The sequence below is a fragment of the Dendropsophus ebraccatus genome, chromosome 11 (genome assembly GCF_027789765.1).
Source record: "Dendropsophus ebraccatus isolate aDenEbr1 chromosome 11, aDenEbr1.pat, whole genome shotgun sequence".
Taxonomy (NCBI): Eukaryota; Metazoa; Chordata; class Amphibia; order Anura; family Hylidae; genus Dendropsophus; species Dendropsophus ebraccatus.
Genome location: NC_091464.1, coordinates 47943253 through 47963699, shown reverse-complemented (window position 1 = coordinate 47963699; position 20447 = coordinate 47943253). Strand labels below are relative to the sequence as shown.

General features: G+C 41.5%; 1 protein-coding gene across 1 annotated transcript in view; it reads left to right on the top strand.

Annotated features, from left to right (window-relative positions):
• Positions 1-18692, top strand: part of SCARF1 (scavenger receptor class F member 1) — a 29471-nt gene extending 10779 nt beyond the window's left edge. Inside the window, exons 3-11 of the mRNA XM_069944724.1 lie at positions 41-142; positions 4852-5377; positions 6653-6871; positions 9451-9579; positions 12649-12752; positions 12880-13003; positions 13392-13516; positions 15902-16039; positions 17529-18692. Of these exons, the coding sequence (XP_069800825.1) occupies positions 41-142; positions 4852-5377; positions 6653-6871; positions 9451-9579; positions 12649-12752; positions 12880-13003; positions 13392-13516; positions 15902-16039; positions 17529-18571 (2510 nt within the window). The 3' untranslated portion in view covers positions 18572-18692. The remainder of the gene's footprint in view (positions 1-40; positions 143-4851; positions 5378-6652; positions 6872-9450; positions 9580-12648; positions 12753-12879; positions 13004-13391; positions 13517-15901; positions 16040-17528) is intronic.
• Positions 18693-20447: the final 1755 nt, after the last annotated feature.

Here is a 20447-nt window from a genome sequence, read left to right as displayed (position 1 = left end):
AATATTTCCCTTTTGTAACTTTGCTTTTTCTTCACCCCAGCAATCTGTGAGGGGGCTGATACCTGCAAAACTGATGAAATTTGCATAAGACCAGGAGTTTGTCGCTGTAAACCGGGTTTCTTTGGTGCTGATTGCAATTCACGTGAGTACAACTACTCAGACTCCTGTAGGTTATACCTGCTGCAATGGTTTACACCTGTACAAGTGGTGTCAAATAAGAATACTGTAACATACCAGACATGAAGCCCTTGTGAGTTCTATGGGTACCATGCAGAGCGAGACCTACCTTCGCTTAGCTTGGCCGTCCTTCCTGCAGATAACCCTTCTCTGTGACAGCATTAGCAAATAAGGACGAACATTAGTAGTAATAAATGTACCTGTAAATGTGCTATACAACCCAACTGTGAATTAACATCCACATGGAGATGAGTTTCAAGGCATTGTGTCCCACCCCTGAATCTCACCAGAGGCGTAGCTATAGGGGGACCAGTTGCATCTAGGCCCTGGTGATAAAGAGAACCCAAAGACCACTCTGGCACATGAGAAATAACCAGTACTATAAACTGCACATGGTAGGTGGGGGGCCAAGTTCTTTGTTATCCTTTAGGGCCCAAGAGCTTAAACCTACATTTTGAACTTTAAAGATGAGGTGGCAACATTTTTCCAGAATCTAATAATTCTCTGGTTAAAGTCATTCACTTTCCCGTTTTTTTCAGTATATGGCCTAGACAGCAATAAAGTGACCACCACATGATAAAATAAAGTTGTTACAGCGAAAATATAACTTTTATTTCCAGGCAAATATTAACACTAAAACAAGTGCCAGATTGATGGTGCCCCCAAAACAATAGTGACAAACATATAGGCAGTTATTGTGCCTGAAATGCCCCAGTGCCCTACGTAGTGTCCTACACAGTATTAGTAGCCCAGGTGGTTATAATACTCCACATAGTGTTCTATATAGCAATAGCCAACCCATACACGTACCATACAGTTATACAGCCCATTAGTGCCTATTAGTGCCTCGCACTGCAATAATATCCCCTGTGCACCGCACACTCTAATGGAGCTCTCTTTTGAGTCTGCCACAAAAAGGTTGCATTCACACGTTCAATGTTTTTCCCAGTCCAGGATTGGGATCTGCTAGCTACCTCCAGGATCCATGCGAAACAGTCCGTTTTGCATTCGTGTCTTTTTTTTTTCGGATCTGTTTTAAAGCATTTTAAATTACATTGATTATATCACATCCGTGTACATCCGTGAATAACACGGATCTCATTGATTTCTACGGGGAATCCATTCAGTGCTTCCGTTCCGAGTTATGACGTGTTCTATTTTTAAACGGAACGGATCACGGATCTATGAAATCACGGAACGTCTGAATAGCCCAATGGAAAGCAATGGACTGTAAATTGTTTTTGCGCACGGATCCATGAGCACGGACAACTTCCCGAAACGTGTGAATGCAGTCTAAGGCTTGGTTCACACTACGTATATTTCAGTCAGAATTGTGGTCCTCATATTGCAACCAAAACCAGGAGTGGATTGAAAACACAGAAAGGCTCTGTTCACACAATGTTGAAATTGAGTGGATGGCCGCCATTTAACCCCTTCGGGACCAGGCTAATTTTTGTTTTTGCGTTTTGTTTTTTCCTCCTTGTGCTTAAAAGGCCATAGCACTTGCATTTTTACACCTACAGACCCACATGAGCCCTTATTTTTCGCGTCACTAATTTTACTTTGCAATGACAGGCTGAACTTTTGCTGCGAAACCAGAAAAAAATTATATGCGCAGTGAAATTGAAAAAAAAAACACAATTCTTTTTTTTAGGGGGGATCGTGTTTTTACGCTGTGTGTCCTATGGAAAAACTGACATGTTTTATACGTTCCTCAAGTCGTTACGATTACAACGATATGTAACATGTATAACTTTTCTTTTATCTGATGGCCTGTAAAAAATTCAAACCATTGTTAACAAATATATGTTCCTTAAAATCGCTCCATTCCCAGGCTTATAGCGCTTTTATCCTTTGGTCTATGGGGCTGTGTGAGGTGTCATTTTTTTGCGCCATGATGTGTTCTTTCTATTGGTACCTTGATTGCGCATATACGACTTTTTGATCGCTTTTTATTACAATTTTTTTGGATTTGATGCGACCAAAAATGCGCAATTTTGCACTTTGGGATATTTTTGAGCTTACGCCGTTTACCGTGCAAGATCAGGAATGTGATTAATTAATAGTTCGGGCGATTACGCACGCGGCGATAGCAAACATGTTTATTTATTTATTTATTTACTTTTATTTATAACCTGGGAAAAGGGGGGTGATTCAGACTTTTATTAGGGGAGGGGATTTTTTATTGACAACAACACTTTATTATATTGAAATAATGGCCGTTATTTACTGTTATATGGCGGCCATCCACTCAATTTCAACATTGTGTGGACAGAGCCTTTCTGTGTTTTTAATCCACTCCTGGTTTTGGTTGCAATATGAGGACCACAATACTGACTGAAATATACGTAGTGTAAACCCAGCCTAAGGCTATGTTCACACTGAATATGAATCTGTCCGAAGTGCGAACTGCGAATATACGCACGTAGTTTTGAGGTTGATGCGTTCACTTGAAAGTATACGATATACGCCCGCACAGTGCACACTACGTATGAGCTTACGGCCGGATCGTATACGGCGCCGGGAAAAATGAACAAGACCATTGTTTGAGGACGGAAATGTTGAAACTCACGGCCGTGGATTTCCATGCGGTCCCGTACGGAGTACTTATTTTAGCCAAATTGAACTTGATTTTTCGATCCAAAAGGTTCTGTGTGGTTTACGGGGCTGGGCGAAGATTTCCAAGTAAATGACCTGCCTCAGATCGCTTCGAAACAAGCTAGGGAAGCATAACTGTACTACGGGCGTATGTTCGCGGCTCGTACGCATCCGGCCACATGTCTATTTTTCCCACGCCCGTAGTTTCAGCCACACATGTACGGCGGCGTACGATCTACGGATGGATTCATACGCAATGTGAACATAGCCCCTAATAGTGTTCCTTTGATGCCCTTGAGAAAAACAAACCCTCACTAATCCTTCTTGCTTGATAAGCAATGTAGCTAGCTACAGGTTTCTGGTGGAGTGAGCTGCCATCTTCTCCCTGAGCCTTCTCCTAGATGCTGCCATTCCACTCACTAGGGAACAATTGACTTCTGTACTTGCATGGAAAAATTTGCCCCGAGAGTTTGTCTTTATTTTTTGCATTTTGTTGTTGAAGACAATGTCAGGATAAATTATTCGATGCCTCTTTGTCTCCTTATTTTACCATCCTTCTGTTCAATATTATTCATGGTCTCTGTTGCTGTTAGTTATTGTTATTGCAGCATTTTAGAAGATAAAATCAATAAAATGTTCTCCTTTCCCTTTGATGGTGTGCCGCAGTGACATTGCATTCATAGTGTCCTTATCACCCACTGCAAGCTGCACTGGTTTTCTCATATATAGTTTCAGAACCTATCATATCCCTGCACTGCTCACAACTGGGAATACTTTTATAATTTACTAGTGTAAGTAATGCTGCGTTTACACGAAGTGATAATTCGCCAAATCGATTGCCTAACGATTTTGAAGCAGCGATTTGATTTTTATAACGATCAGTGTTTAGATGAATAAATCATTAGAAAATTCGTAAAGATTTTCGTTATTGCGATCGTTTTTAAGATCGCTTAGGGCCATTTTTCACATAGGTTGAATTTCTGAAGCGATCAGCGAATTTTTAGCGAACGACGAAGGATGATTTGAGAACATGTTGAAAGATCAAAATGAACGATTTCTCACTCGTTCATTGTTTGATCGTTTGCTGTGTTTACACGGAACAATTATTGCTCAAATGTGATCGTTATTGCGAAAATTCGAACAATAATCGTTCCGTGTAAACGCAGCATAACACACTGGGAGCTAAACCTCCAATTGAATAACCAATATACCATATACAATCACTATGCAGTATTCCCCCGAGTAGCCAGACAAACAGGACCTGTAAACATAAATAAAGTGCAAAAGTGCAAAAAATGGTAACAGTCCAGCTAATGCAATAAGGATATAAGTGAGAGAGAAAGAGCAAGAAGCACAGACAATGCTCTCTCTCACATAGCAAAAAGTCTATGACTTGTATAGTGTCAAACCCTTATTCTCCCTGTATTATTAAACATTATTAAAGTCAAAAATAAACATCACTATAAAGTAATTGAAGACCTCAGAGTGTCAAACCTATTTGGTTAACAGCTAGTACCAAAGCTAAGTGACTACAGTTTGCATTAACCTTCAAACATGGAAATCTTCCCACTACTTGCCATCTCTGTCCTCACAGAAGCACACAATGACTGTGTAATTAGGTTTGCAAGCAAATATCTGATTTAATGCTGATGTTACACCTGGACTATATTCAACAACCTTCCCTGTCTTCTGTGAATCTAGTTACTGAGATATGAAATGCATAAATGATGGTAACAAGGAAGAAAAACTTTTCTTAGGGATAGATAGAGAATGCCAGAAGGACATATAGCAGAGACAAGGAAAAAAGCAATGAACAGATAGGTGGAATAGATAGTTAGGACAGGATAATATGGATAGATAGATAGATAGATAGATAGATAGATAGATAGATAGATAGTTAATTGGGGGTCCATGTCATGGTCTTAACAGGATCCACTGGCACCCAAGTGGACTGATCAGGTTGGGCTGTTTTTTTCTTGCATTTAGATAGATAGATATCTAGAACAATGGATAGAATCAATGGATTAGATAGATAGAATAGATACATTTCAGTAACATTCTCTCTTTGTTTTGCAGCATGCCCTGATCAGTACTGGGGTTCAGATTGCAAGCAGAGATGTTCATGTTATCCATTTGGAAAGTGTGATGGGGTGACTGGCAAATGTACCTGCTACCCTAAGCGATGGGGACCTAATTGTCAGAATTCCTGCCATTGTGGTGCACACGGGACCTGCGACCAGCTGACTGGATTGTGTAAGTGTGAGCCAGGCTGGTGGGCTCAGCACTGCAATAAACAATGTGTGTGCAACCTGGAAAATTCACACTGCAACCAGACCAATGGACAATGTATATGTAACAGCGGATGGTGGGGAAATCGATGCAGTATAAAATGTAACTGCAACGAATCTCCGTGTCTACAAACAAAAGGAAATTGCCTATGTCGAGAAGGCTGGTATGGTCAGGGATGTGAACACCAGTGTGACTGTGTGAACGGTAAATGCAATTCCAGAAGTGGTGAATGCGAATGTTACGCGGGATACCAAGGAAAAAAATGTACAGATCTGTGTCCTGCTGGATATTATGGACCCAAATGTGAGAAAAGGTAAGAGGGACCGCTATAGATAAGCATGCTCAGCACTCACGCTATCCACATATAAAGCATGTGCTTGCCGTTTTTTAATGTTTACTATCAACATGGACTGTGATCACAATAAGTGTAACTGTCACTTTAAGAACCTTATGACATGTATTGTTAAAGCATCTCTTCCTGGCGCTTTAAGTACTTCTTAAGTAAATCTAATGCACCGTCTTGTCTTGTGCTCACAGAAAGCAGAGTTACATAAGCTGCAGGTAGTGGTGTATTATTCCCAGTCTGACATGGTGCTCCCTGCTGCCACCTCTGTCTGTGTCAGGAACTGTATCAGAGAGAGGTTACTGCTCTGGACAGTTCCTAACACAGAGAGAGGTGGTAACAGAGAGGCCTGTATTAGGCCAGGTTTACACAACATAAGACATGATGTTCATCCCAACCAGTACTGCAGTACCGGCCTGATGAACTTAATTTCTTTTGAATTGGGATGCGGGCGCATTCCGGTGTGCCCACATTCCTTTATTTTCTTAGCACACAATGTAAAGTGCAGCCGGAGCCGCACTTTACATTGTCTGCACAGTCAGTTTTGTGCGGGCGCTATTCAATGAATAGTGGCCGCACAAAACTGACATGTCAGTTTTTTGTGCAGCCGCAAGGAATCCCAGCCGGAGTGTATATAGAGTGTATACACTCCAGCCGGAATTCCCTAGACTTCAATGCAATGTACATTTTGCAATTTGCAACAATGGCCTTGATTAATTGAAAATATACGTTGTGTGAAGTTAGCCTTAGACTGGAAAGAGCACACCACTTACTGCAGGACATACAGCAACTGATAAGTACTGGAAGATGTGAGTTTTAAAAAAAAATAGAAGTTATTTCCAAATCTGTTTAAGTTTCTGACACCAGTTCTCTGGGGTACCCCATTAAAGGGAATCTGTCATATTAAAGATGCAGGAATCATGTTCTACAGTAATAGGTGAAAATATTACCATATACATTTGTAGGCAAAGCTATGGGGTTGTACACAGTGGACTGATTTTTAGCCCATGTTTAGTATTGGAGGTGATATCATAGGTTCCAAGACAGAGACACAAAGGTCAAGTTACTTACAGCTAAATAAAAGTTAGAGAAAGCTGCTTCATTGTAATCCAGATATTATACCTTTTGCATTGTAGTTAGATACTATAGACTGTTGCAAATTCCATAAATGTCTCTATAATATTATTTGCCTGAAAGTTGATCACAATGTAATATGTATCATTCTTCTTCTTTTTAACTTGCCAGTTGTGGAAAGTGCAGACTGGGCCAAAGCTGCTTCCCTTTCGATGGCTCCTGTGTGACCTGTGAACCTGGTTGGATGGGAACACATTGTGATCTGCCTTGTGTACCTGGGTATTATGGAGAGAACTGTGCACAGAAATGTCCAAAGTGTCTTGGAGAAGAAGAATGTAGTCGAGAGACTGGGACCTGTCTAAACTGTGATCCTGGGAAGATGGGACCCAGGTATATTTGTTCATTGCAGATACAGAGAGTATTAGTGCTTAGAGTGAACAAATTAAAGGATCCAAATGAAGTGGTATCAAATACAATGGGAGGCCATGACCACACAATATCTTCTTATGGCAGTTTGATAACTGTTTTTTGGGGGGGGGATTTTGAGCCCGAATGACATTTGTTATTTCAAAATAGCGTCTGTTATTTTGGCTCAAAATGACGGCCATAAAAAAACGTCCGTCAAGTGTCCAAAAAAAGATGTTATGTAGTTGTGGCCTTAAACTACAGGGAGGAGTAATATAAATAAAGCAACTTGTATTCTGCAGAAAAAAGTAGACACATCTCAATGCCATATAGCTCTGGTGTATATCCATAAAGGGGTGCTCAGTTTCTCACAAATTGATTTGAAAGGCAAATGGATGCTGATGACATTCAAAGGGAACCTGTCGCCATGAAAATGCTATCTAAGATATCTCAGCATCATGTTTTAGAGCAGAAGAAGATGAGTACATTGATTTATATCTTTATATAACTTGTAATTTGTTGATTGAAATCTCTGATGTTTCCAAGCTAAAGAGTCCAGTCCATTGAGTGACACCGCCCACTGGACTCCTTAACACAGAATTAGCAAGGATTTCAATCAACATGTTGCAAGTTATACTGAATCTTTTCGTACAAATATATATATCAATCTGCTCAGTTCTTCCTGCACTATAACATAATGGTGATAGATTAGATATCATTGTCTTGGTGACGGGTTCCTAGGAATCTACAATAGCATAGCCCTAAATACTGACCACAGATTTGGAATTTGAGAACAGTTTTGTGTTTATTGTGGCAACCTTAAGCCCCAATGACAGGAAATATATCTTCACTGAAATTCTGCTTAGAAATCTTGGAATGTGGTGAATATACATATAAATACAAAGCCCCCTTTAATTGGATTTTTCCTTGTGGATTCTGCCTCAGGAATGGACTTGTCAATTCTTCCTGCAGAATTTAGATTAGCATCAGAAATATTATTTATTTCAACATAGTCAACATAGTCATAGAAATCCTATTAGAATCAATCAACACTGCTTTCCACTACTCATCAGTGGAATATTTATATATTCATGCAGGAGGAATAGCTGTCAGCCACATGAGATATTCAGACTCCGTCCTAGTCTACACAGCAAAGCAGATAACTGAGCTGTGGAAAACAGAAAATGTCAGCTTCTTGTGTCTGCTCTAGCTTACCTACAAAGCAGGCATCCTGTGATCCCACATCCTCTAAATAAAACTATCTTTATTTCACACTAACAGTGTCACAGAAGCCACCCCAGCCTCCTCTGGCTGTCAATCATGCTTAGGGGAGGTGGGTATACACCTATGGCTGTATCCACGTTTTCCAGGCAGCCTTAGGGCAGTATTCTACCTCTTCAGCCACCTAATGCAGAGCGTTAAGGTTTGGATGAACTCAAGTGTGCTCAACGTTCGCTCCTCTTTATGGAGAAGTCTTTGAAAGATCATGCTTTTTTCTTTTTAACTGTCAAGGATTTTAAATAATTAATAATAATATTATTATTAAATTAATATTGATTTTCTTATAATAATAATTAGAGATGAGCGAATCTCATCCCCAAACAAAAATAGTATATATAGATCCAAAATTTGCAGATGTATCTTATTTTCAACATATGAGATGAGTCTGGTGAGAAACAGGTACAACCTAAGCATGATGTTCCAGCTGGCTTCAACAAGTGACATGTTGAACATAGGAATTCCTGCGATTAACTCGGAAAAGATATAGTACTGGGTCCTTTTACAACCATACAGCTAACTTACTCAGCAAAGAGCTTGTAAAATGTAACTTTTATTAGATATGCAATAAAAAGATAACTTAGAAGTGACTCTGTACCCACAATCTGACCCCCCCAAACCACTTGTACCTTGGGATAGCTGCTTTTAATCCAAGATCTGTCCTGGGGTCCGTTCGGCAGGTGATGCAGTTATTGTCCTAAAAGACAACTTTTAAACTTGCAGCCCTGTGCCCAACAGCCAGGGATTAGATTGTGTATGCATTAGGCTGGCACAACCTCTCTGTCTCTCCTTCCCGCCCTCCTCATCATTAGGAATGCTCCAGGCAGATTGCCTCCTATTCATCAGCTGTGTCAGCCCGGCACATGGGCTGGATCGTTAAGGCACCTGTGCAATGTTCAGACAGGAGAAAATGTGCCAGTGGCATTCCTAATGATGAAGAGGGTGGGTAGGAGGGACGGAGGAGTAGTGCCAACCTAATGCATAGACATTCTAAGTCCCGGCCGTTGGGCACAGGGCTGCAAGTTTAAAAGTTGTTTTCCAGTACAATAACTGCATCACCTGCTGAATGGACCCCAGCACAGATCTTGGATTAAATGCAGCTATCCAAAGGTACAAGTGGTTTGGGGGAGTCAGATTGTGGGTACAGAGTCGCTTTAAACCCATAAAAAAAGCAAATAACCCAATAATAAATCCGTCTATTGATAATGCTATACTATATGGTTAACCTGAACCCTGGATACTGAGCAAAGTTGGATGGATGTTAACTGTTCTACTTATCTTCTAAGGTGTGAGTTTTTTTGTCCATCTGGAAGTTATGGGAACAGATGCAAACACTTGTGCCCACTCTGCATCCATGGGAGGTGTGACCCAGTGACAGGGGAGTGTGTCTGTGACTTCGGATACTGGAAACAGAGGTGTGATATTTATTGTCTCTACACAGATTTACAATAACTTGACACTGTTTTGCAATAGTTGGGCACTGTTTGGATCAATGGCACTCTCCATGCAAAGTTTGGGATGTGGATACTTCTGGAACCATTAGTCTGCATGTGGGCACTGTAGATAATTTTTGGCTCTGTGTGGGAAAAGTATAGTACTATATAGGTGCTGTTTAGCACTGTGGGAAAAGTGAGTTACTAATCAGTTTTATATAGGCACTCATTATGACTTGTGGGTAGAGTATTTAAACAATATATGGCACTTCATGGACACTCTCCAGGGCCGTTTTAATACATTGGGCCCCCCCCAAACCCAGCGTTATCAGAATCAGAGCTCCACACACAGTATGATCCCCATAAAATGTCCCCACACTGTATTAAGACCCCCAATACATACGGTAGTTACCTCATAACGATATCACCAATGATACCATTATATAATACCGCCACACCATGACCACTATCACTACAGCCCTATAACAGTTACATCCATTTACTCACAGGGGGCGTCTTCTCTCATCAGAGTCTTTCACCTTTTCTTTCCCTCCATCCAGCCTGGGCCACCATGAAGTCTTCTCCCGGCTGTGAATCTTCTCTCCAGAATCTGCCAGAGAAACATTTTAGGCTCCAACACATACAGTAGTAAGGTCCCCTGTACCCCTATACAGTAGTTACCCCCCTATGTACCCTTATACAGTAGTTACCCCCCTATGTACCCCTATATAGTAGTTACACCCCTCTGTGCTCCCCCACAGCTGTGTGCTGTCCCCAGTAGTATATAGACACCTGTGTGCTGCCCCCAGTACTATAGACCAATAGGTGCTGCTCCCAGTAGTATATATACCCTCTGTGCACCCCCCAGTAGTATATAGACCCCATTGTGCTGCCCCCAGTAGTATATAGACCCCTTGTGTGCTTACCCCAGTACTATAGACCACTAGGTGCTGCCCCCAGTAGTATATAGCCCCCTCTGTGCTCCCCCAGTTATATATACCTCCCGTGCATCCCCCAGTAGTATATATACCCCCCATGCAGCCCCCAGTAGTATATATATCCCCTGTGCTCCCCCAGTAGTATATACTCCCCCTGTGCACCCACAGTAGTATGTATATCCCCTGTGCTCCCCCAGTAGTATATAGTCCCCTGTGCATTCCCCAGTAGTATATATACCCCCCTGTGCACCCTCCAGTAGTATATATATATCCCCTGTGCTCCCCCCAGTAGTATATAGTCCCCCTGTGCACCCCCCAGTAGTATATATATACCCTGTGCACCCCCCATTTATATATATATATATATATATATAACCTGTGCATCCCCCAGTTATATATATATATATATATCCCCTGTGCGCTCCCCGTTATATATACCAATTATATATACCCCCTGTGCGCCCCCCAGTTATATATACCCCCGTGCACCGCCCAGTTGTATATATATCCCCTGTGCGCCCCAGTTGTGTATAGCCCCCCTCTGCACTCCCCCAGTTATATATACCCCCCCTGTGCGCTCCCCCAGTTATATATATACCCCCTGTGCGCCCCCCCCAGTTATATATACCCCCCTGTGCACCCCCCAGTAGTATATAGCCCCCCTCTGTGCTCCCTGTTATATATACCCCCCTGTGCACTCCCCCAGTTATATATACCCCCGTGTGCTCCCCGTTATATATACCCCCCCATGCGCTCCCCCAGTTATATATATACCCCCTGTGCGCTCCCCCAGTTATATATATACCCCCTGTGTGCTCCCCCAGTTATATATACCCCCTATGCACCCCCAGTAGTATATAGCCCCCCTGTGCCCTCCCCAAGTTATATATACCCCCCTGTGCGCTCCCCCTGTTATATATACCCCCCTGTGTGCTCCCCCCCCAGTTATATATACCCCCTGTGTGCCCCCCCCAGTTATATATACCCCCTGTGTGCCCCCCCAGTAGTATATAGGCCCCTCCTGTGGCACCACTAGTAGTATAGACCCCCGCTGTATGCTGCTCCCCTTTGTGCTCCCCCCTCCCATATAGCAAATAAAAAAAAAACACTTTATACTCACCTAGGTCCGCGCGTTCCTCTTCTCATCACTTCACCCTTGTGGCCGCAGGCAGTGCTTTGCCTGCGGTCACAAGAGGCCGCTCTCCCCTCTCGCGGGGTCGGCGCTGAGTGACGTCACTCAGCGCTGATACCACTACAGAAGAGCGGCCTATTGTGACCGCAGGCAAAGCACTGCCTGCGGCCACACGAATGACTGACTGGGAGGGAGCCAATAGCTCCCGACCTGTCAGTGCTGCTGCTGCTGCCTGTACCTATGAGCGCTCGTTTCGAGCGCTCATAACTACAGTACAGAGCGCAGCAGCAGGTGGGGGGGCCCTGCAGGGGGCACCATGGATGGGTAACTTACCCATCCCGATGGCGCCCCCCTGGCAGGCTGGTGGCCGGAGCCCTGTACGACCGCAATGGTCGCACAGAGCAAAGGCCAGCCCTGCTCAGGGTGGGCCCCTTTAACCAGTGGGCCCGATGCATGTGCACCATGTGCCCTCTGGTTAAAGCGGCCCTGACACTCTCTATGTACTATTTGAACATTTATAGGGAAATTATTGCAACCAGCGGTGTAACTACCACCATAGCAGCCATAGCAACTGCTACGGGGCCTGTCGCATCAGGGGGCCCTGTGGGGCACTCCTGCAATACATTGTGCCCCTGAGCCATCACCAATCAAAAGTTTGCTATGGGGCCCAGCCATTTCTAGTTACGCCCTTAATTGCAACATAACATAGCGTTAGATATACTGTATTCAGTGGTCTGTCCCTTACACTGCAACAAATGTAACATTTTTTGTACCACCTGCTTAAACAAATTGTACAGATAATAAGTCCCCCCCCCCCTTGACAGATACCACAGGACCAAAAAAGTCTTGAGGAGTCCATGTGTCAAAGGGTCAGAGATGTTTTGTATCTGTATCTCTGTATATCTTTTGACCTATTGGACCTAGAAATGAAGCAGAAGTGATATTCTTTTTTTTTTCTTTTTGTAATTGCTTTGCCTTCAGTTGTAATGAAACATGTCCTCATGGATATTTTGGATCCAACTGTTCAAGCATCTGTGACTGTAATGGTGGCCAATGTGACCCAAGCCATGGAGCATGCCAACTCAGTAAGCAAGCTCTTTACTATTCATACTCTTCCATCTCTCTTGAAGATGATTTTCAATTTATAAAATAAATAAAGAGAGAAAGTGGTGGTGCATGCCCTGTTATTTACGAGTGTGTGTTCTATTGTAGCATCCAGCCAAAAGGGAGCCATCATTGCGGGGGCTCTTGTTCCTTTATGTCTGCTTCTTCTCCTCTGCTGCTGCTGTTGCTGCTGCTGTTGCTGTAGGAATAATGAACCTGAGGGAAAAGAAAGGTAAATCCTAAGTTTTAAGTAGTAGTAATAGTGGGAAAGTTGTTGCACCATCTGTTGGCTTAGTTTTTGTGTCACATTTAAGCCATGACCCTTTTAAATAACACCACACCCACTTTACCGATAGCCCTCCCTGTTGCCGAGTATGTGTAAAACACCTTGAAAAGGTGGTAAAAGTTATGTAAAATATAGAAATATGTAGAGATATAGAATTATGCTTTGGACTGCGGGGTCCATTCGGCCTCATGAGTACCTGTCAGGATGTGGATCTGTTAACTTTGATGTTCTGCTCCTATGTGTAAAGCAATGGAAATAACCCTGCAGATGTGAGCAGAACCTGTTTGTTGTGGCCTTCGAGGACAGGCCTTTATCTTTCCCCTTTTTATTACAGAGTGGCTAATGGTGACAGAGGATGTTTATCAAGGATGAAGCACAATTTCCAAGGAGGCATTGTTAACATAGGTTCTTTCTTATCATGCTGTTCTCTTGGAAGCAATAAAGTTTCTTGGGTGACCGGTAAGACATTTGCCATTAAAAAATTTTTTTTTATATATATATATATATTTTTTTTTTTTTATATATAACATAAATATAATATATTTTATAAAATATTTTATATTTTTTAGAGTTCTGATAAAAACATGTAAATAATAAGTCATACACAGAAAGTAATAAGCCATGTTTACATGTTGTGCATTCTGTCTGGTTTTAGAAGCAGATGAAATAATCAGGTTTTTGTCTTTGGCAGACAGCAACACATGGTAATGGTGCCTCAGATGATTATCATACCACCTTAGTACTCCATGGGACATTCCCTTCTGTACCCCACACATAGTTCCCCCTTTAGGCCCCACACAATATTAGCGCTCCTCTGTCTCTCACACTCTAAGGCCATGTTCACATATGGTATGAGACCGTCTGTTTTGTGACCGGCCGGTGTCAGTGAAGATCATCCCGGCTGGTACCGCAGTATAGGTCGGATGATCCTCATTTCTGGTGAATTGGGATGTGGGCGCACCCTTGTGTGCCCTCATCCCAATTCAATGCTGCACACAATGAAGCGTGTGGCCGGAGCTGACATGTCAGTTTTTCGTGCGGCCGGATGGAATCCCGTCCAGAGTGTATACTGTGTGTATATGCTTGGTCCGGGATTCCATTCATTCCAATTCAACATATGTTTAGCATAAATCACGGCCGTTGTTGCAAATTGCAACAATGGCCGTGATTTATGGTAAACATACGTTGTGTGAACATGGCCTAATAGTGCCCACATACAATAATGTTTTCCTTTGTGCCCAACATAGTAGTAGCCCACCTTTTTGCCTCCCCACAGTAGACACCCACTACTAATAGTGCCCCTTATACCGCAAATGTTAAAAATTGATACTAAACCGATCTCCTTAGAATGAATGCTTGTTGTATTCCGATGTCATGAGCATGCCCTGAAAGGTTGTCAGGGCATGATGGAAGTTGTTTTGAGGTTGGGGCACATTGCACTGCATCCATGTCACCCACTATACAAAGTCTGAATAGAGGATTACTATAGCACTTTCGCTCTGGGACCCTTCGGTCATCTAGTCCATTAATGTAAAAATTAGATGCAATAGTTACCCGTCCCAGTGTCCTAATGGAACAGTAAATTCCAAATTCGAAAAAGACCATTGAGGTTGAAACGTTGCTATTGGTGCCATGCTGGAATAAAGTGTTCCTGTTTTTTTCTAAAGCCGCCTTTGTGAGATGCTGTTACCTTTACTTTGGACCCAGTATACAAAATCAAAATGTGAAATAGGCTTTTATGGTCTCTCAGAAAGATGTTCAGACATGGAGGATATGTTGCAGATTTTTACAGCCCAAATAAACAGCCCAGGGCCCATGGTAACCTTAATCCACCCCTGCTGTATAACATATATATAAATATGTATGTATAGTAAGACAGCTGGTCTGTGGAAACAGACAGTCTATTAAACTCAATATAACCATTCAGGGTGCTAGTAAAGTAGACATATTAATGTGTGAAAGAAGGAACGATTCCAGCATTCCAGGTATACACTTTATTCCAAGTTTCTCATGTTGGAGGGAGTGGGGTGGAAGTTGCAGGAGCATCTCCAAGAGCAACAGCTGTTTCAGTCTACACTGCCCATTCTTAAGCCTAGACTATGGCTTGAGGCTTAAAGTGTACCTGTCATTATAACTTTCAGAACTTACCAGAAATCCAGGTCTCCTGAAGGCAAATTTTATAACTTGTGCTGGTTGAAAAAAACAGACTAAACACAGGAATTCCGGCCAGTACAGAGAGTTACGACTGTTTCCTGTTTTGTTTTGTTTTTTTGAAAAAAAGAGTCAGAAAACAGGAAGTGCTGTGTTTTCCATGATAACTAAAACAATAAATAATCAATGTAAATTGCAAACTTGCTTTATATCACATCTACTGTTGATTTAGATTTCGAAAGTTATAACCACAGTGACACTTTAAGAACGGGCAGTGTCGCCCAAAACAGCTGTCGCTTTTGGAGACACTCCCGCACCTTCCACCCCTCTCCCTGCAACATGAGAAACTCAGAATGAAGTGTATACCTGCTTAGGTTGGTGAGTGCTGGAATCGTTCCTTCTTTCACACATATAAATATGTATACTATATCTATATACACCAGCCAGACCACTGCTTTTAGATCAAGTTTGGTAGATGAATGTATTTGCAAAAATATTTACCCTGACGAGCCCTACAACCATAACTATATTAGTTGAGATGGAAATATCTTCTTTAACTTTTCTGTCTCACTGGTGTAAACTATGTACTGGAATTTACAGTAATTGTTGATGACAGAAGAAACCTAGATATTAAGATCTATAAGTCATGTGTTTGTTATAAAGTGCATTTGACGTTTTCGCTTTATCTTCCAGTTTCTCACCATGACACAGAACTACCCTTCAACCACAGCTTCATTGAGTCTCCTTCAACAGGCTGGTTATCTGAAAACTCTTTTTCTTCATTTGAGTCAGATGAAGAAGGGCCTGTGTACTGTGTTCCTCCAAGAGAAGGTGACAGAAGTTGTCTTATCCCAATTGCATATAATGACATGTAATATAATGACAACCTACAGCAAACAGAGTGCCTTTAAAGTGTCTTGCCACAGATACCTTCTATGTTTGCAGACTGAAGGGCTCTCATTACAGCCATAGGCTTCCCCCTACAATGCCAGCCATATCCGGTGCCCCTCATGGTAGCCTCAAGTGATTCAAAGAGCTTACCGCCTGGCCTTTTTTACAATTGCAATTGCGGATCCATAATCATGGTTCAACTTAGAGCACATTGATTTATATTGGGCTATTCACACAGTTCATTTTAATTTTGATCCATAATCCGTTCCATATAAAAAAAGGACATGTCCTAGTGCGGATTGTGATTGCATTACCGATTACCAATAGAAGTCTATGGGAATCATATTTTTTACAGATGTCACATCTGTGACATTTGTAAAAAACTCGGATCAAATCTAATCAAACTAGTACTGTTCACATTTACAGATGCAACAGAAACGGATGCAATTACTTATGATTTTCTACAGATCACAAAGAAAAAATAGCGTGAGGTTTTATGGCCCAGAAAAATCACACTGAACATGTAAGATAGGCTTTAGTAGTATAAGCAATAGCCCTTAAATAAAGTTAGTTTGAATAGTACTCACTCCGGCTTGTTCTGCGGCTCCCGGCATCCTGACGTCCCGCTCAACTAATTAGAGGCTGTGGCGGGACAGTGCACTGATTGGCTGAGCGGGACACCAGGAAGCTGGGATCCAAAGAACAAACCGGAGTGCGGACCAGTAAAGTATCCCCCGGGTTGCGACGGCTATAAACTGCTTATTAAAATATATATTTATAATTAATAAGTGGTAATATATTACAAAAAACTAACTTGTGATTTAAAACACAAACTATAATATGTCATAATCTGTAATAATAGCATATTGTAGTACAGTAGTGTATTCCTTGCAATGCTTCACAGGATGAGAGATGTCACTTCACATGTATCCATTCACCGTAATATGTTCTTTATAAAGATAATAATATTTTATCCCTATTGGGGACGACACTTGTCAATATATACAGATATATTTATATATAGTAAGCATAGGGACTATGTAGCTCAGTGATGGATTGTAATAAGAGAGTACAGTTGGGTACATCGGTAGAGTAGTTCATCCTTCTATTTTGTATATAACATGTAAATACTGGGCACATATCTGGGATGAAGGGGGAAAGACGATCAGTCTGGCATCTCCTTGTCCTAAAGTACAGTTACAGGGAGTGGGGATCGGGGCCAAATTTTTGATCAGATTTGATGATTTATGATGATTTATCGTGTATTGTAAATGCCACTTTATTGCTGCATCAAGGGCCCACCACTTTGGCATTAGGAATTTATATCTCCTTAGAGAACTTGAACAGTGTAGTGAAACCTAGAGGGCAACAATGAATTATTCTAACTGAATGTGGACATGCCATAATATTCTGTCTTTCTTTTTTATAGGAATGTCTGTTGCTGACTTGGATGGGTTACAAGAAATAAGTTCAAAATGCAATGTATTCCCAGATGCCATGGTTTTAAACACAGATGACGTATCCCTTCCATTTTCTATCCCTAGAACTTCTAGCATTGCAAAAGCCAAAAGACCATCTGTATCATTTGCTGAAGGAACCAAGTTTGAGAGCCGAAGGTCATCCACAACCGATACACCCAATCTTGTTCGTAAACCAAAACTTGCTATTAGTCTCCCTAAGTTGCCGTCTATACAGTCACAGACAATAAATGGAGATGAGTCACAAAAGGGTGAAGACAGTAATGAGCACTATGACACCATAAACTGTAACCCAGAATTATCCCAAGAGGATCATCCCAAGCTTCAGAGAAGTGGCCCAGTTGGCCGGCGGAGGACCATGTCTAATGCACAAAAGGCATCGTTCAAAGCAGAAGTTACAGAGACTGGTTTAAAAGAGAACTCTGAAATAAAAAGGAAGGTCCATAATATTTCCACGCTTTATGTAACTGTTGGTCCCCCCAAAAAGTCTTATAAGCCTCGTAGAAAGTCAGAAGGCAATGTGGATGGAGCAGTACAGGCAGTGTTGAAACGATTGGGCAGTTTCCAAAAAGGAATCCCAAAACCCACTAGGAGAAGTTTGTTGCAGCAGTCAAACTCAAAAGTTACTCAGCCAAAGGTTACCTATCCAGAAGATGTGAAAATTATGATCAAGAACGCTTCAAATGATAAAGTACAAGGCAGCCAGACAAGAAAAATAATTCTTCCGAGTTCTTCCATCCTTAAAAAGCACTTGTCCGAGGATAGTATCGAGAAAGAAGGCAATCCTGATAAACCAGAGAATATGTATTCCAACTTGCATGATCCGGAACAAGCCGAAGTAGTTGATCATGTTTACCAAAGCCCAGATGATAAAGAAGACTCCGAACCAAAGTATGAAAACATAAGTATATCAAAGAGTTTTACGAACAATGAACTGGAACCATCTTCTTTATATGAAGATGCAGAAATGAACTGTGATGAGCCTAATTCTTGAAACTTTATGCACATAAAGAATACTTGTCAGTGACTGTCCATAGTCTTTAATAAGTACTATGTTATGTGAGCCATCCCATAGGCTGTGTTATATGCATTTGATAATAAAACGTTTATTGTAATTTGCCGGGGTATTCTTCTGGGTAGTTGCTGGTTTAGTTAATACAAGGCAATACGGGCAAACATGAGGATTCATAGACCAAAATTATCTAGATGCATTGTATGGGCCAAGTTCTAGAGAATTTAGCAGCAAAATAATTATGAATTTGGTTCAGTAGCAAAGTGTGCAAATTTTACAGTAGACTGTAGATTTATTCAGAAATTAAATTTGAACAATATAATGATTTTTTGCACGAAAATCGTCCCATGTAATAGGGCTCTTATCCTGTAATGTGTCACTTTCCTGGGGAAAATGGCAAAGCAGCCGAGGCATTGTGATGCTCTGGGAAATATTCTACTGGGAAACCTTGATTCCTGGCATTCATGTGGATGCTACTTAGACACAGCATTGGTGCAGAAGTAGACATTCAATCCCAAAAAATATTTGCGGCACGTGCTGGAAAACATCCGATCCATGGAGGCCCCATCCTGCTACTACAGGGCTTCCCAGCTACTACAGGTACTCCCATGAAAAAAAATGTTTTATTACTGCATTTTAATTGACGGCAGTGGAATGCACTGAAGTCAATGGAATGACGACTGCCCAAGTCACATAGTGTATTAAATAGTGGACGTCTTTTGTGCGGACGTCAGATTAATGATCATGACAATTATTGCAGACGTCTTTTTAATTGTACACACACTTTTTTTTTCACTCTCTTTACTATTAAATTCAATAGACATTCAAAAAAGAACCGTATCCAAAAGGGCCTGAACTAGTTTAATGTATCAATAGCCATCATTGTACTGACAACACCCAAAACGTAAAATGACTGATATCATTTGGAATGACGGATGTAATTTAAAAAAAGAAAAAACAGCCCATTCTAACTCATCTAAGAGATGCTGTATAGGATTCAGTTCTGATGATGTACTGTCAATCCATGGTGCACTGTCCTGCTGAAAGTGTCCTTCTGCCATTGGTTAAAACAGCCACCATAAAGGGAAGAGCTTGGCAGACCAAAATGCATTCGGAAAATCTTCAGACCTTTTCACTTTTCTCCATTTTGTTATGGTCTGGCCATGTGTAAAAAAAATAATATATAAATATATATATATATACCCCCCCCCCATCAATCTCCTGTCAGTACTTCATAAGGGGAATGTGAAAACAGGCATTATGAATTTTTCTTTTGGTTTGTTAAGAAGGAAAAAGTAATATTTTGACATAAATATTCAGGCCCACTGCTATGCTATGGTACATTCAGTTGATTAGACATGATTTGGAGAGACACAGCCCTGACTATATAAGATCTCACAGCTGACAATGTATATCAGAGAAAACAACAAGCCATGAGGAGGAAAGAACTGCCAGTAGAGCTCAGAGACAGGACTGTGTGGAGACACAGATCTGGAGGTTACAAAAAAATTCTGCTGTACTGAAAATTCCCCAGAGCACAGTGGCCTTAATTCTCAAGTTTGGAGTGACCCTAAGTCTTCATAGAGCCCCAATTATCGCTAAGTACTTCACACATATAAAATCTATATTTAGAGACGTGATTTGGAAAAAAGATAGACTTCAGAGTGGAAAAGATGACGGGGGTTAGCAATCCCAGATCCCTACTTGTACTTCTTAGTGGGGCAGTTGCAGCATTTAAAAGGCTGGAGTCAGGTAGATGATTTGGGAATAGCAGGCCGTCTGGCATTCTGGCATACAGGTGATAGAGCCATTCAGTGATAGAGGTTGCTTGCACTAGAGGTCAGGGAAAGGTACTCCC